Source organism: Neodiprion lecontei, chromosome 7, assembly GCF_021901455.1.
Source record: "Neodiprion lecontei isolate iyNeoLeco1 chromosome 7, iyNeoLeco1.1, whole genome shotgun sequence".
Lineage (NCBI taxonomy): Eukaryota > Metazoa > Arthropoda > Insecta > Hymenoptera > Diprionidae > Neodiprion > Neodiprion lecontei.
Window position 1 is genome coordinate 5,373,365 of NC_060266.1, and position 15,680 is coordinate 5,389,044.

A 15,680-nucleotide genomic window follows, 5' to 3' on the forward strand; every position below is an offset into this window, starting at 1 on the left:
GACTTCTATGACGTCATCAATGCTGAATCATGCATTCATGCCGCTTTCGGTCAGCAAGAAAGATAGCAGGTGGAGAGGGAAGTTGATATTAGTTGAGAATCTGAGATTCTGTTGCTTTTTCTGCCGTCCACACCTTTAATTGGTTGAAAATAAGCTAGTCATTTCTTCTGCGGAGAATTGAGCTTCGCTGTCGTCTTAAGATATGACCTTGTGAAGACTCACGCCATCGTGGCTGAAAACTCGGTAAACGCGACGATTTCTCATCGCATATCTCTTCGAGCATATTAGCTCTGTAGAAACTCAAAATTTTCTACGTATTTTACGTCAATTATTTTGATTCTGAATTACTGTAGAATATAGTGATCTGACGTTTTGTATGACATATTAGGTCGAATTTTGCAAACGTAGTCCAAAATACTTGGGAGTCCTGTCGCGATTGCTTTTTCAGCTTACGATTCATAATGCGAATGCCTGCTGGTTACGTGCTATCGATAGAGGAGAATCGAGGTAATTTTAGCGTAAAACTGTTACGGATGATAGCAGAACATCAGAGCCCAGAAGGTCGATTAAAATTGGGGCTGATTGATTGAATGCATGTGATGTCGACGCTGTATGATTGAAGGCATACCTGCTTGCTCGAGAGGGCATGAGATCGCTAATTTTCGTGCCACTTCTTATTGGAACTAAGCAAATCGGAGAAATTTCAGCGAGAATTACTCCTGGTATCAGGAGCGCAGGAGAACCAAAGAGCTCTTCTAAAAACAGGGACACATTAATTGACTGCATGTGATGTCGACGCTGTGTGACTGAAGGCATGCCTGCTTGATTGAGAGGGCATGTGATCGTTGATTTTCCCGCCATTTTCTCTTAGACCTAAGCGAATCGGAGAAATTTCAGCGAAAATGACTCCTGGTATCAGGAGCACAGGAGAACCGAGGAGCTCTTCTAAACACAGGGATACATTGATTGATTGCATGTGACATCGACGCTGTGTGACTGAAGGCATGCCTGCTTGCTCGAGAGGGCATGTGATCGCTAATTTTCGTGCCACTTCTTATTGGAACTAAGCAAATCGGAGAAATTTCAGCGAAAATGACTCCTGGTACCAGGAGCACAGGAGACCCGAGGAGCTCTTCTAAAAACGGGGACACATTGATTGATTGATTGACTGCATGTGATGTTGACGCTGTGTGCCTGAAGGCATGCCTGCTCGATTGAGAGGGCATGTGATCGTTGATTTTCCCGCCATTTTCTCTTAGACCTAAGCAAATCGGAGAAATTTCAGCGAAAATGACTCCTGGTATCAGGAGCACAGGGGAACCGAGGAGCTCTTCTAAAAACAGGGACACATTGATTGATTGATCGACTGCATGTGATGTGGACGCTGTATGACTGAAGGCATGCATGCTCCGAGTATCAGGAGTGCAGAAAAACCGAGGAGCTCTTCTAAACACAGGGACACATTGATTGACTGCATGTGATGTCGACGCTGTGTCACTGAAGGCATGACTGCTTGATTGAGAAGGCATGTGATCGCTTATTTTCCCGCCATTTTCTCTTAGACCTAAGCGAATCGGAGAAATTTCAGCGAAAATGACTCCTGGTATCAGGAGCACAGGAGAACCGAGGAGCTCTTCTAAAAACAGGGACACATTGATTGATTGATCGACTGCATGTGATGTGGACGCTGTATGACTGAAGGCATGCATGCTCCGAGTATCAGGAGCGAAGAAAAACCGAGGAGCTCCTCTAAACACAGGGACACATTGATTGACTGCATGTGATATCGACGCCGTGTGACTGAAAACATGACTGCTTGATTGAGAAGGCATGTGATCGCTTATTTTCCCGCCATTTTCTCTTAGACCTAAGCGAATCGGAGAAATTTCAGCGAAAATGACTCCTGGTATCAGGAGCACAGGAGAACCGAGGAGCTCTTCTAAACACAGGGACACATTGATTGACTACATATGATGTCGACGCTGTGTATATGAATTAAGGCATGCCTGCTTACTTGAGAGGGCATGTGATCGTTTGCTTGCATGCTACTACTACTTCAAACTATGCAAATCGAAAAAACTACAGCGAAAAATTACTCCTGGTATCAGAAGAGCATCTGAGCCGAGTAGCTCGATCAAAGGCACGCCTTATTCCTGAAAGCCCGTTTCGTATACGTATAAGCGTGGTTGCCTATGATTAGGCGCTTCTACTTGGACTAAGCAACTCGGAGAAATTGCAGCGAAAAATTACTCCTGGTATTAGGAGAACATCTGAGCCGAGGAGCTCGATCAAAGGCACGCCTTATTCCTGAAAGCCCGTGTCGCATACGTATAAGCTTGGTTGCCTATGATTAGGCGCTCCCACTTGGACTAAGCAAATCGGAGAAATTGCAACGAAAAATTACTCCTGGTATCAGGAGAACATCTGAGGCGAGGAGCTTGATCAAAGGAGCGCCTTACGACTGATGGCCGTGTCGCGTAGATGTAAGATTGGTAGCCTATAATTAGGCGCTCCCACTTGGACTCACCAAATCGGAGAAATTGCAACGAAAAATTACTCCTGGTATCAGGAGAACATCTGAGGCGAGGAGCTTGATCAAAGGAGCGCCTTACGACTGATGGCCGTGTCGCGTAGATGTAAGATTGGTTGCCTATAATTAGGCGCTCCCGCTTAGACTAAGCAAATCGGAGAAATTGCAACGAAAAATTACTCCTGGTATCAGGAGAACATCTGAGGCGAGGAGCTTGATCAAAGGAGCGCCTTACGACTGATGGCCGTGTCGCGTAGATGTAAGATTGGTTGCCTATAATTAGGCGCTCCCGCTTAGACTAAGCAAATCGGAGAAATTGCAGCGAAAATTACTCCTGGTATCAGGAGAACATCTGAGCCAAGGAGCTCGATCAAAGGCACGCCTTATTCCTGAAAGCCCGTGTCGCATACGCACAAGTTTGGTTGCCTATGATTAGGCGCCCCCACTTGAACGAACCAACTTGGAGAAATTTCAGCGAAAAATTACTCCTGGTATCAGGAGCGCAGCTGAGCCGAGGAGGTCGATCAAACACAGAGACCCATTGATCGATTGCATCAAATAAAAATGATTTCTGGGATTCAGGTCATATCAATATCAACAAGAGTTGTATGTGTTAATATTTTGTTTTATTATATCCTTCTTAGCATTTTACAGAGTTTGGCTTTTCAGATGTAAGTTTCAGATATTTTTGTCGATTGGCATTCGTAGTGGATATATGTTGTGTAATAGAAACGTATAATAATCATAGTCAGAGAAGTATTCTAACAGCGACACGTCGTCGCTGCAAATTTTATTGGTCGAATGATTTCTCAAACAACATCAAATGAATAGATCACAAATGCGAGCCACCCAAAAGCGTTTTCGATATCTTCACATGTTTAAAGCTCACAAGAATACTCTCTTTTACAGATGGTTTAAAATGCTAGTAATCAGGTGATCAAGTTTATTGTACCTGGTATACCGAATACTAATTTTAACAATGTTTTCGACATCTTCGATGCCTATGGAAATAGATTGAGTTATGAATTTAGTTCCGATTATCTGAGCGTAGTATATTTGTATATTTCTTGTCCACGTGCCGCAAATCATGATTGTAATGGATCGAATTTTCGTACTTTGGTTCAATAGTGATTCCAAGAAAGATTACTACATTTAAGCGGGATTTTTATAGGTGCTGAAGTGCAGATGAAAAATACACAAGAACATGAAAACCGTGAAATAGAAACTGAGTGAGAAATAAAAAATTAAAACGATTACAGAAGAAGACAAAAGCAGCTCAGTTGAGAACGGTAATAAAGACAATAATTATGTGTCAATTATGTTTTAATAAAAGTCTTTCATTTCATTTACTGTGATTACAATAAATCAAATGATGGAAAAAAATCAAGGATAAAAGCATCTCACTGAGTTGCTAAAAATGATTTTGCCATGGCTATGCAAATGATAAAAGTAGTTGCTGTTTTCATAAATGTAACAATTTACAAGATTGTAATACCACCTACGCAAAAGAATTTAACGTATAATAATAAATGTTAACGTTTAAAAAAATAAATACCTATGTATTGTGATATACCACACTTATATCCACAGGGATCGACTTATGTTTACAATACGACTTACGGTCTGTGCAATGAAGTTATATTTTTGATTTCATTCATTCATTCATTCAACTAGTCAACATTCCATTCAAATCAACGTCTATCCAACTACAAGCCATGTAATCATTTATGTAACATTAATATTATATTCTCGACACTTTCCGTACGGTAGCGATAAATTTTTGTTTGAATGATCGTGGCTTGAGTAAATGACTGTTCATTTTGTACTTTTGTGAATGTATGTACCATTTAAGTATCCCATTAATCTTTCTTGATAATGCACACTTGTATGAAAAAACACTTTGAAACTGAGTGTACTTACTTATCGTAAGTACCAAATTTCACTACTAAAGGAATTCTTTCATAATCCTGTGTATCTTCACTATGTAGGGATATGCTATACATATTTTTTCATTATGACTGATTTTTTTCTTTCATCAAAAGATCATGTTTCCTTATTGCACGTTTTGGTAAATTAAAAATATGGAACGAGTCATACATTCTGTTATTTTTACTTTGCCTCAAGAAAACATGGAAACAAAATGAGATTGATTCAGTAATAAGTGCGTAGAGATTTACATACATTGCCAGAATAAATTTCATGCAAATGATAATTAATTGGATTTAAAATACAGATTCCGCAGAGCGAGAAAGATGAATTGGATGAGAGGGGCTTCGAGCCAATCTTTTACGAGGCAGCTTCTCTAGCGTCATCAGCAATTTTGCAAACTCTGGTCGATTTTCCGAATGATATGACCAACAGAGTATCAAAATGTCCTGAAAAATTACCAAATATGGATAGTAAAATTTGATTTGTAGTTACTTTGAGATTGTCGGTTTTTTTCCTACAAAGTACTGATTAATAAACTCTATTTATGGGTCCGGAATTGGAGGTAAGGCAGACGTATGTAAAAATTACTGTAGGGTTCAGGTCAGGTTCCAGATAATTAGACAATTATCATGATTAGATAAGAATACAATCATACCTTGACATCACGCGATGCTTGAAGATTGGCTAAGGCTTGCTTCATTCCTTTACCAACTTGCCAAATGATGGCCTCAGGAGGTTGTCCTTTAAACGGCCACTCTCCACACAAAAGTTCATACCAGACAGTTCTAGAGAAATTCGATATCTTTTACTGTTGCATAATTATTTCGCAACAACAAGAGTAAATTATGATTTTAGGATGGGTCATTGTCATTAGTAATGAAACATTATAAGTTTCTAACTTGATGACTTTAGTATCATGCGATATAATGACAAAAGAAAAAAAATTAACTCATAACACTCCAGACTACTGAAAACATTATTTAAGTTCGTAACTGACAAACAAGAACGATTTATCTGAGTAAAAATATTGACATGTAAAACTTGATTAACCTGAATAGATATCAGATAATATAAGTAACTTATAGGTTCAGAAAACGTATTCAAAGTACTTTTGGATTGAATCAGGATTTAAAACCGGGTCTTTCAGTGGCCAGGTAAATTCTCTAGTCACTAAACCATTTAGGCTGCAACCAGAGGGGAAGTTCTAGGTGGATACCTAAAGTGTGATGTATAAGGGAAATGAAAAAGGACGTAGGGAAGTTGAGCAATGGAGGATGGAAGGAGATATTTTGCGCATTTCAAACAGATGTACATATCAGTATACTCGAAATTCTATTGCACAGTGCCGCCTGTGACCCAAGTAAGATTTAATTTTGAAGAGCTGAAGTGAGCGTAGTACGTACCCAAAAGCATACACGTCAGAAGCGCATGAAAATGGCAATTCTTCTTGATCTCTGTTCTGTTGCGGTCTTAGTCGTCGGACTACTTCAGGAGCCAAATAACACAACCAACCTGGTGGTATGCTTAATCCATTGCCCTTCCTATGACATTAAGTATATGTAAACAGTAATAAAATCACTGAATTTTATAAAATTATCTTAATGTACTTTACTTTGCGTGATTTGTTGCATAAAAGTATTGCCTTACCTATTCCCATAACATAATTTAGTCACACTAAACAGTCCAAAATCTGTTATAACAACTTTGCCATTTTCCAGGAATATATTTTTGCTTTTCAGATCCTTATGAACAATGCCTCTAGCGTGAAGGTATCCCATACCCTGTAACAAGTTTAAATACGTAGTTACTTTTACGCACAAAAAACTTCTTCACTCTTGGTACCGAGCTTACTTGTAAAATTAAATAAATATTCAACAACTTTTTTGTTTATAAGCATGTTATCTAAGATAACTTACCTGTGAAATCTGCTGGGCAATAATAGTTGTTTTATTCATATTAAATTTATCCTTTCGTAGATGAATATGAGTGTATAGAGTCATGCCTTTGCTCATACTAGTCACTATTGCTAAACGTGGAGGCTTCATACAGGCACCCATAAATAGAACTAGGTTTTCATGTCTTGTTTTTCGGAATGTTGCTACCTACAAAACAGAATATCTTAAATGAATAACAATTTTATACGAAGGTAAAATGTTAGATTCGTTACAGAAAAAAACGACAACACCCCTCGGTTTTATCTTAAAATTCATCAGAACTTCGCGCACTTTTCCATAGTTACCAAATTCCGAGGCCCCCTCCTGATTTTATAATTTTATTCAGAGAGAATAGTCAAACTTTGACCTGTTAATACATTCAGTTTTCTTACCTCTAGCTTGAATGCTTCCAGGGTTTTGTCATCGTCAAGATAATAATCCATATTGAGGACTTTGATTGCTACATCTCCGTGCCAGTTTCCTCTGTAAACTGTACCGAATCTTCCAGTCCCAATAGGTTCTCCAATTTTAAGTTCATCATATGGAATGTCCCATTCTCTCATGGAGAGCTAAAACGACAAAAGATAATGAAAGTTTGCATTTCGGCGTCTTGAGAAAACTTTAAATGTGAGCTTCTGTTTCACCTTGAGCTCAAACTTACACTGTTTTGTCGTGGCCAGCGACTATCACCAGGTTCACCGTCAGACACTTGAGAATCTTGAGAATCAACGCGTACAGGTGTTCTCTCCGAGTCAGTGCTAACACTTCCAGATCCAGAAACACTAACGGTTCTCTCACTATCGCTTGATACATTTGTACCTTCTAGACGATGTGTTTCTAGCGTCACATCTTTTTCGTTGTTTAGAGTGACATCTACGATCAGTGAATAGCATAGAATTAATAAATTAACATATTGAAATAAAGTACCGTGGTTTACTGTAGTTTTATGAAAATAAATATCATTCACATACCTGGAAAGTTGAACTGTTGTTTAACAGGTGCTTGTGGAGTTTGACTAGTATTAGCAGGGTGTAATGCTGGACTAGAAGGTGTCGAGCTATTACAGCTCGAAGTGTTTGAACTAGAATCAGCACCCTGAAGCAAAATTTTCATCTTATTTTTCTCTTTGCAACACCATACCAAAATATATACATGTGACTGTTTACATCATGACTACAGAAAACAGAGTTTTATTCAAATGTTGGGATTGAAATTTCAGGCGATAAAAGTTTGCGACCTTTCCATTGCCAAAATATAAGTTTCGACATTTGCGGTTTGAAGCTTTCATCACTTTAAACTTCGAGCCTACCCTTTACTGAATATAGTTTGACAGTAAACTTTCACTATAGAACAATAATTATTTGAATCGTACGAAATGCATCCACACCATAATTAGAGAGACAGTATAGTAAGGGAGAACCACAGGTACAAAATTTATCAAATTTTATCCATAAATATTACTCATGTTAGTTGAAATAAAAAACGAAAACAACAGAAAATTTCAGTCACTAATTTTGTCGCCTGTCTGAGGGTTTTCACACATAACTAGCGATAGACCGACTCCTTTGGATATTTTTTACAAGTTAAAAAAAAAAAAAAAACAACAAAGAAACCAATTACATACCTGAAAGGGTATATTCATTGAGGAATGAGGATGCGTACGTTTCCGATTGAAAGTAGCAGATATAATTGCATTATGATGGTTTGTAGATGTTATCCCAGGCCTGGTTAGTATTGGAGAAACATTCGTCATAGCTAAAGATATTGTATTTTTTTTTTAATTGCGAATGAATAAATGCAGTACATTTTATAACTATTATATTAGCAGTTTAATAGTACCTATGCTAAATACGAGTTGATATAGATAATTTAATACCTTTTTCATCAATTTCACGCACCTGATGGCAAATTTTTAATTATACGAATAATTACTTGAGTCACCGTCAAGTTTACATAAATTTTGTTAATTCAACACACATTGTTGAACCAGAAACTAAAGAGTTACAGAAAAAAACGGAGGATATGTTGATAACGATTGGTTTTGTATAAACGTCTAATTTTTGGTAAAGTAGATTTGAATTCTGATTTATTAATGATTCCCATGATAAAATAGACAAATTTTCAATACCGTATCTGTTACAATTTCTCAATTCATCATTAGGTAAAAGAATCCATTAAACCTGAAACCTACGAAGAACCTACGCTGATGTAATATTATTCTAATACTTACCATCGGCCTGTATAGTTCGTTTGAATTCATCAAACAGTTTTTGAGGAAGACCGCAAGACGGTGGAACTTTAGACTCACAATCTCTATGGCACTTATATTTGCATTCCTTGCACTTAAGACCTGTGCCAATGAACATTTGTTTATCACAATAATCACAAGTGGTCATCATTTTAAAGGTTTTAGTAAAACGGTGAGCAATAACGTGACCCATGCCACGAGTCACTGTGGGAGTTCGTGGAGACTTTGGCACCTGAAGACTCGTGACTGAAAATAATAAGAGAAAATCTTAAATGGTAGACGGCTTGAAAAATGGGTGAATTCTGGGAATTTATATCTCGACAAACAATCATTCAATTTGATTGAGGTTTATTTTATCAAAAAGTAAGAACATCGAGCTGTGTTCACATATTGTTTTTATGAGAATCAATTTATGGGAGTTTTATTTGTTAAAAAATTTACACAAACAAACCTCGGTTCACGTGCTTAGATATAAACAAAATGCCGATCGAATTTAATTGATTGTCAACGTATCAATTCCCAAAATTTATCCATTTTTAACCGCGTAAGTAATTCCAGGCAATGATGTACAATTTTAAATACAAATAAACTCTTTCACATCGCCTTACTCTACGAATAAATATATTGGTAAATCTGTAATAAAGGTAGAGAATTATCTAACCTGTAGCCTTAAAGCTGTTATCGTCACTGTTAGCGCTGGAATAGGGTGGCGAGTTTATAGGACTGTCAGTGTTACTGTTACCCAAAAGAATGTCTCCAGTAATGTCTGCGCTACTGCTACGAGGACCTGGCTCAGTAGACAATCTTGCTCTAGTGGTACTGCTACCAACGGTTGGATCTGCACCACTGTTACAACATGGGCATGCAAATTAAGTAAATCCAATTATCAAACAAGTTATAATTATTCTTAGCGTTAACATTACAGGTTATAATTTAAACCGAATGAGATGGAATATTTGTCTCCAAGATCATCAGCAGGTGACTGTAATGCTTTACAGTATATTGAAAATAAAGTACAACCTTGACGCTGTTTCCCCATTTTCTAGACGATTGGCCAACTGTGATTCGTGTGATTTGGATTTAGTTAGCGGAAATACTTCAGGCTGTGTCACAGTACTTTGTAGGCCAGTTTGGTGTCTCTTGCAGGGAGGAGGCGTTGTCGGAACTCTTGCGTCTGGAAGAACGAGAAATTTTCATAATCATGGATCGTTTTACATTGCTTAAGGTAGGGTATATATATATGAGTAGATGCCTCAAAAGTTGTGTAAATTTCGGCAATTTATACCTCAACAACTGATTACACAATTCAATTAGGATTTGCTTTATTTGAAAGTATACAAATCGAGCTGCATTTATATATATATATATATATATATATATATATATATATATATATATATATTTTTACTACAATGAATCAAGAGGGAATATTGTCATCGACAATGACGTTACTTTACTTGGTGATGAGTTTCGTGGTATCTGTGATTCCTCAAAAATGGCTGAACCAATTTACTTGAAATTTGGACACAGTATTCTGAAATAGTTTCTCTTATTATTATTTTTTTTTTACTTCATTCAATAAAATAGCGACCATTTAAAGTTGAATTTCTGTAGTTTTTTTGTTCAAAGTCAAAGAAATTATATTCAATTATAATAGGAAAACTATGATTAAAGAAAAGGAGCGATAGCAGCAAAAGGGATAAATATTCAAAAATACAGTCTCCAAATTAGAAGTAAATTGGTTGCGCTGTTAGTGACGTCGTGGGTGTTACCGTCACTAACAAAGCTTCCTATTAATTGATTCTAATACAAAAATGACTGTAACGAAAGTTGATCCACATACTTTTGAATTTAAAAAAAACCTGATCAAACCGAATAATCGGCTGTCGAGATATAAAATACCGAAAATCAGCGATCTACTTGTACGTGGTCCCTCAAACGATAGAAATCAATTGAAGCAACGTACTGCGGCCCTGTCTGTTCAAAAGTGGCGTAGAGGGGGGTGTTGTCATCGACAGAGAACTTATAGACGATGCTTGGCCCAATGTATCGCTGTTGAGATTATTGTTATTGTGATATGGAATGCTATCTTCAGAGGGTACGGAACAACGCGTAGTACGAGAGCGTGCTGAACGAGGAGATGGCCCTCCTCGTAGATGATGTCTGTCCCAGGAGTCCCAATACAGAGCCATCTCGCTACTTTCCATATCGCCCCGCAAAAGAACGTCTGTAACACAATTGCATTACATTGAATGAAGTGTTTAAAATATAATACTTACTACCAAGGGTCAAGTGATTTTATCACTTATGCATACTGGTGTTAAATTTTGTATACGACACAGGAACTACAAAGCTCACCCATGTAACGGTGCAGATTGTGTAACGCCCTACAGAGCCTACGGAGTTCTTCTTCGTGACGCAAATTGTTCTCGCCCAGCATACTACCCAATTCATGCTCCGACTTTTCTTTCAACGCTTCCAGAGAACTCGCTTTCGAACAAACCATCTGTAATTACATAATTTGTATGTATCCGTGTAATCTTCACAATAGTGGGTCAATTTAGTGTCACTTTAGCATTTATACTAATAATGATCTATAGTACATTTAATAGAATTGAAAGCTGCTGAAAATAGTATCGCAATTAACGATACCTGAATTGATTCTTGAGTTAGGCCAACAACGCGAAGCCATTGTTGCAGAGATGGATATTGCCTCATTTCAACAGGCAATGACTCGACAGCAAGCTTAGCCTTCCTCACAAGTTGTTTGGAATATAATTTTATCAATTTTCCCTGTTGACGAAAAAAATATATCATTAGATTATTCGTTATACTTTTTATTTTTTGTATCTTTAAAATAATCATGTTTATTATGCGGCATCAGTCAATGTAATAACACTCTGACAGAATATTTGTGTCTTGTATATTAAATGCGTAGTCATCTTTAAACTTTTATCTTTCCGAAGAATAGCTGGCTTAAAAGTTTGATATACAAATATTTTAATAATCTAAAAATGAGTTTCGTATCATGTATATTATTTTACAAAATTATAACGAACACAATCATGAAACTCAATGTTGAGTTCCAAATTCATCGCAACAGCTAAAACCTAAGGAAGAAGTTGAAAGGTGGTAGAATAAACGGATTTAAAAATGCAGAGATAAATAAAACAGTAGACATATATGCAAAATATGCATCTTCAAATTAAAGAAATCAGCTTTTTCTTCTGTATATGTAAATCCTTAGTATAAATAAAAACGAATTTCCTTGTTCCTTTCCACAAGACATGCTTTTGATATTTACTTGGAATTTTTTTTATCAATGTCGACTAGATTATGGACAGAAATGTAAGAAACAAGAGGCATCACTTCACTGATTGAATAAGATTGGTGTAAGACTTTTTTATAAATCGTACCTACAATTCAATAGTTTGACCAAGTTCAAATGTGTGGAAATTGAAAATTGATTGGGTACAAAACTACAGCATGTTGAAATCCCATGTGAAAACACAGTATAATTTGTACAGGTCATAGAGAACTGCAGGAAATTGACATATTAATGTGGCTGTACTAACAATGCCATGGTAACAACCAAAAAAATTTGTCCATGATAGTTGAATCATTGTCGAAGTTTGAAGTATTGTATGGAATTCTTTCGGGAACTTAGAACTTGGCTTTATTAGGCAATGAGACGCATTTTGCATGAAAATTGAGATTCCCAAAGTGTATTTAAAATTTTTTTAAATCTACAACATAGTTGTCATAAATGTTTAACGGTTATTTGACAAATAGACTGATAATAGACTGAAAAAAAAAAACACGTGGATATTATTCCTCAATCTCTCATTTATCCAAAATCATGTTTTTTATACTTGAAGTGTGGCAAATTTGAACTTGAACACTGAACTTGAAATATACTGAATAAGCAGTTTTATTTTAGACATAAGAGCAGTTAATTCATTGGAGGCGTTGTTACCAAACAATTTTTATTATACAGATGTATTGTTAACTTGGATAGATTCATGAAATTTTATAAAGTATACCATATATTTTTACACTTAGAACAGTAAAAATCGTAGTAATTTCCAGGTTTCTTGAGTATTAATTGTAAAATTATGTCATCACACAATGGTAGAATAGAAGAAAATTAAAATGCTCCGAGAAAAGTGCTACGAACGGAGATCTTCTGAGTTTGAAAAATCAATTTTTTAGAGTTTAGATGCTGACCCCATTTCGCTGACTTTGTCATTAAAGTTTATGAAGTAAGGAATATGTCATGTTAGCATAATCAATCTTGTTCTAGATATTTTTGAAGTATAACGAGGAAAATTGGTTCCGGCTTGTGATTAACACAGAAAACTTTCTAAGCAACAATGTTTCAATAACAAACATTCTGCTCTTAGATCAACCATCTGAAATCAACTTAAGGACTAAAAAAAACAAAACAAACATAACACAATTTTTATGAATATTACCATGCTACAATAATTTGATGCTGATTGTAAAATTTTAAGACTGACTTCCTATGAAGTGACACTGAAACTTTTGCAGTGCGCCACTTGATTATTAAACTAACTGGGTCAAGGGAATACAAATCACAAAGAATACATTTTAACCGATACTGTGTTTTAAAAGAAAGAAACGAGTAACTATGCAATAATAGCAGTGTTATCAATTTCTTGTAGAAGGAAAATTGAAGACTGACAAGTCTTTGAAAGATACTTTTCATATGAATGAATTCTCTGCTACTTGGCACAGAATCCTACCCTGTGGATAAGGTACACATTAAGAAATAAAAAGAAATTCTTAACACGACAAGCGGTGATGTTTTTAGAATCACTGAATGTTGTGAGAATTTTGTTTAACTGAAAACATGGTATCAAACATTGAATTACAACTGTATTTATCGACAGCTCGTTTCCAAGAATTAAATGATAAGCCTTGGCGCATCATGTTCTCGAGAATTATTATACCGGCCTATATTAGAATCAGTGCGATACGATTGATCAATTTTAAATAATTGGACGGATTTTTTAATTGGAAAATAGGAATATTCGAGGCTTAGAGTAGCAGGAGAAAGGAATGATTGATATATTTTCTATTTCCTGTAACAGGTCAAGCGGATTTGGAGCAAGAAGGAACATGAATAGGCGAGTGATATCGGGAAATTAGCGAAGCAAAAGGCGGCCAATTTCATAAGAAAAAATGCATCGTGTACCTCCAGCGTGCGTATTTCTTGTTGTGTTAACTCCGCGCTGGTAGAGCACTGAGTCCGTAAGCCTTCAAGCCGATCGGCCCAGATGTCAATCATGGATTGATCGACATCTAGGGCTCGCCGAATGTCCTGTTCAGCCTCCTCGCTGTCCGCCATGAGAAACGGTGACAGCTTCTTGTCTCGGTCACTAAACAACTTGTTATTTCACCAACATAGTATCCCCGACGCGAGGCCCCTATCGAATTCAATATCACAGGTATCGTAAGTAACCAAACCACTTATCAACATTGACAGCCATCTTGGCAGCCTATCAATGACGTCAGAGACGCCCGGCAGTCGTACGTATGGAACCCTCCCCGCCCTGAACCCCTTGTCGACGATCAAAGTCCAGTACGTGCGTTCGCAAACTCATCACTTCCTACCTTCATACGTTGTAGTAGGCCTTTTTTATCGAGCGAGTCAATCAGGGGCACTATAGAGATCAGTGATCGAAGTCTATGGGGTGCACCAGCCTCCTAACACTCACCACTGCTCGTATACTGAAAACTTGTACGCGTTTTGTCCCCGTTTTTTAGTTCCTCTACGTGGCGCTAGTAGACTTCTGACACGCTCGCTGCCCTCGCTGAGCGCGCGCAAGCTTGTCAGACAACTACTAGCGCCACTAGTGGTGGGAATTGGCGGCAGAATCGAGGGACATTTTGCGAACCACTTTTAGCAGCGTGTGTCAGGAGGCTGGGGTGGACACTACCATTCCACGGACAAATTACTCGTCGGGCTTGGACCAAACTGTAGCCAACATAATAGTGATTAGGACTAAAGATATTATAGAACATTTTATACTATCACTACCGCCACACCAATCGACTATCAAACGATTGGATAATCGAAATTGAAAAAAACTCAAGTTGCTCGGTCAACTTTACGTACGAATTGGTAATTCAGTGTTTGTGGCGACCATAGACTCGGCGACCAAAAATGTAGCCAAATAAAATTTTATATTATATACTTTTGTCCCATAGTTGTGGTATCGCTTTGGTTCAAACCTTTTGAATACCGTATGGAGGAGAGTATAAGTAGTCCACCCCCTGCGAGTCTACTGGCTGTTATTTTTCGTCACTAATGATGAACTGATGTATAGAACTTCTTCAAGACACTTTCTAATATTCTGAAAAGGCCACAAGACAAATATTAAGGAAACGCAATGCTCTGCCATGAACAAATTTCATTTCTTAGTTTACTAATGATACCAAAAAATAAGGATCAACTAATTCGGTCGATACAAAAGCGCTATCACATGCCCTTAAAGTCTCAAAAATCCAGGTTCTCTCAGGTTTTTCCTCATAAAACCCGAGTAAAATTGGATCTGATTCATTACACATTTGTGATGCGATGAGTATTGCATTTCTGTTTAGCGTCATTGAACATGGAATTAATGATATAACCCATTTGGTTAATTTATTAACTATTAATCAATAATTTAGTGTATGAATCAAACCATTCTGCAAACAATTTTTGCTTCCTGCAAGCGTGCTACTACAGTTTTGTCTAGTAGATGCTCATGATATACTATGAACGAGTTCACAGTCATGTTTATTACTTTATAACATAGTTACTAGGTATAAGGTATTATTTTAAGGCCAATTATTCATTCGACGTTTTCCCAATACTTGATAAACACATATAATATAAAAATACACGCTCTTCACCTTTCATCAAAAAACAATATTAAAAGAGAAATTTTTTTTAGACCGGGTTTGTTCGGACCAGGTTTTTTTAGATGGGTTTTTCGGGTGCTCAGTGAATTGAATTGAGTCGAGGAAAATT

The 15,680-nt window shown here is 37.0% G+C and overlaps 1 protein-coding gene across 1 annotated transcript; it reads right to left on the reverse strand.

Moving 5' to 3' along the window:
* Positions 1-4,313: 4,313 nt before the first annotated feature.
* On the reverse strand, positions 4,314-14,178 carry LOC107221062 (kinase suppressor of Ras 2). Its single transcript, XM_015659926.2, has 16 exons — positions 13,860-14,178; positions 11,294-11,434; positions 11,000-11,147; positions 10,608-10,868; positions 9,662-9,815; positions 9,303-9,487; positions 8,624-8,887; positions 8,018-8,148; positions 7,365-7,488; positions 7,055-7,266; positions 6,786-6,962; positions 6,376-6,561; positions 6,107-6,240; positions 5,863-6,000; positions 5,115-5,244; positions 4,314-4,905 (listed from the first exon to the last, which is right to left on the reverse strand). Exons 1-16 carry the CDS (start codon positions 14,010-14,012, stop codon positions 4,753-4,755), a joined length of 2,691 nt encoding a protein of 896 aa, XP_015515412.1. The 5' UTR covers positions 14,013-14,178; the 3' UTR covers positions 4,314-4,752.
* Positions 14,179-15,680: the final 1,502 nt, after the last annotated feature.

Excerpts from the sequence above, each read along its gene's own strand:
- LOC107221062 (XM_015659926.2), bottom strand. The coding sequence starts at position 14,012 with ATGGCGGACAGCGAGGAGGCTGAACAGGACATTCGGCGAGCCCTAGAT. Across the intron at positions 11,148-11,293 it reads TAACTCAAGAATCAATTCAG|ATGGTTTGTTCGAAAGCGAG; the intron begins GTATCGTTAATT and ends ATGTAATTACAG. Across the intron at positions 8,888-9,302 it reads TAACAGCTTTAAGGCTACAG|TCACGAGTCTTCAGGTGCCA; the intron begins GTTAGATAATTC and ends TATTATTTTCAG.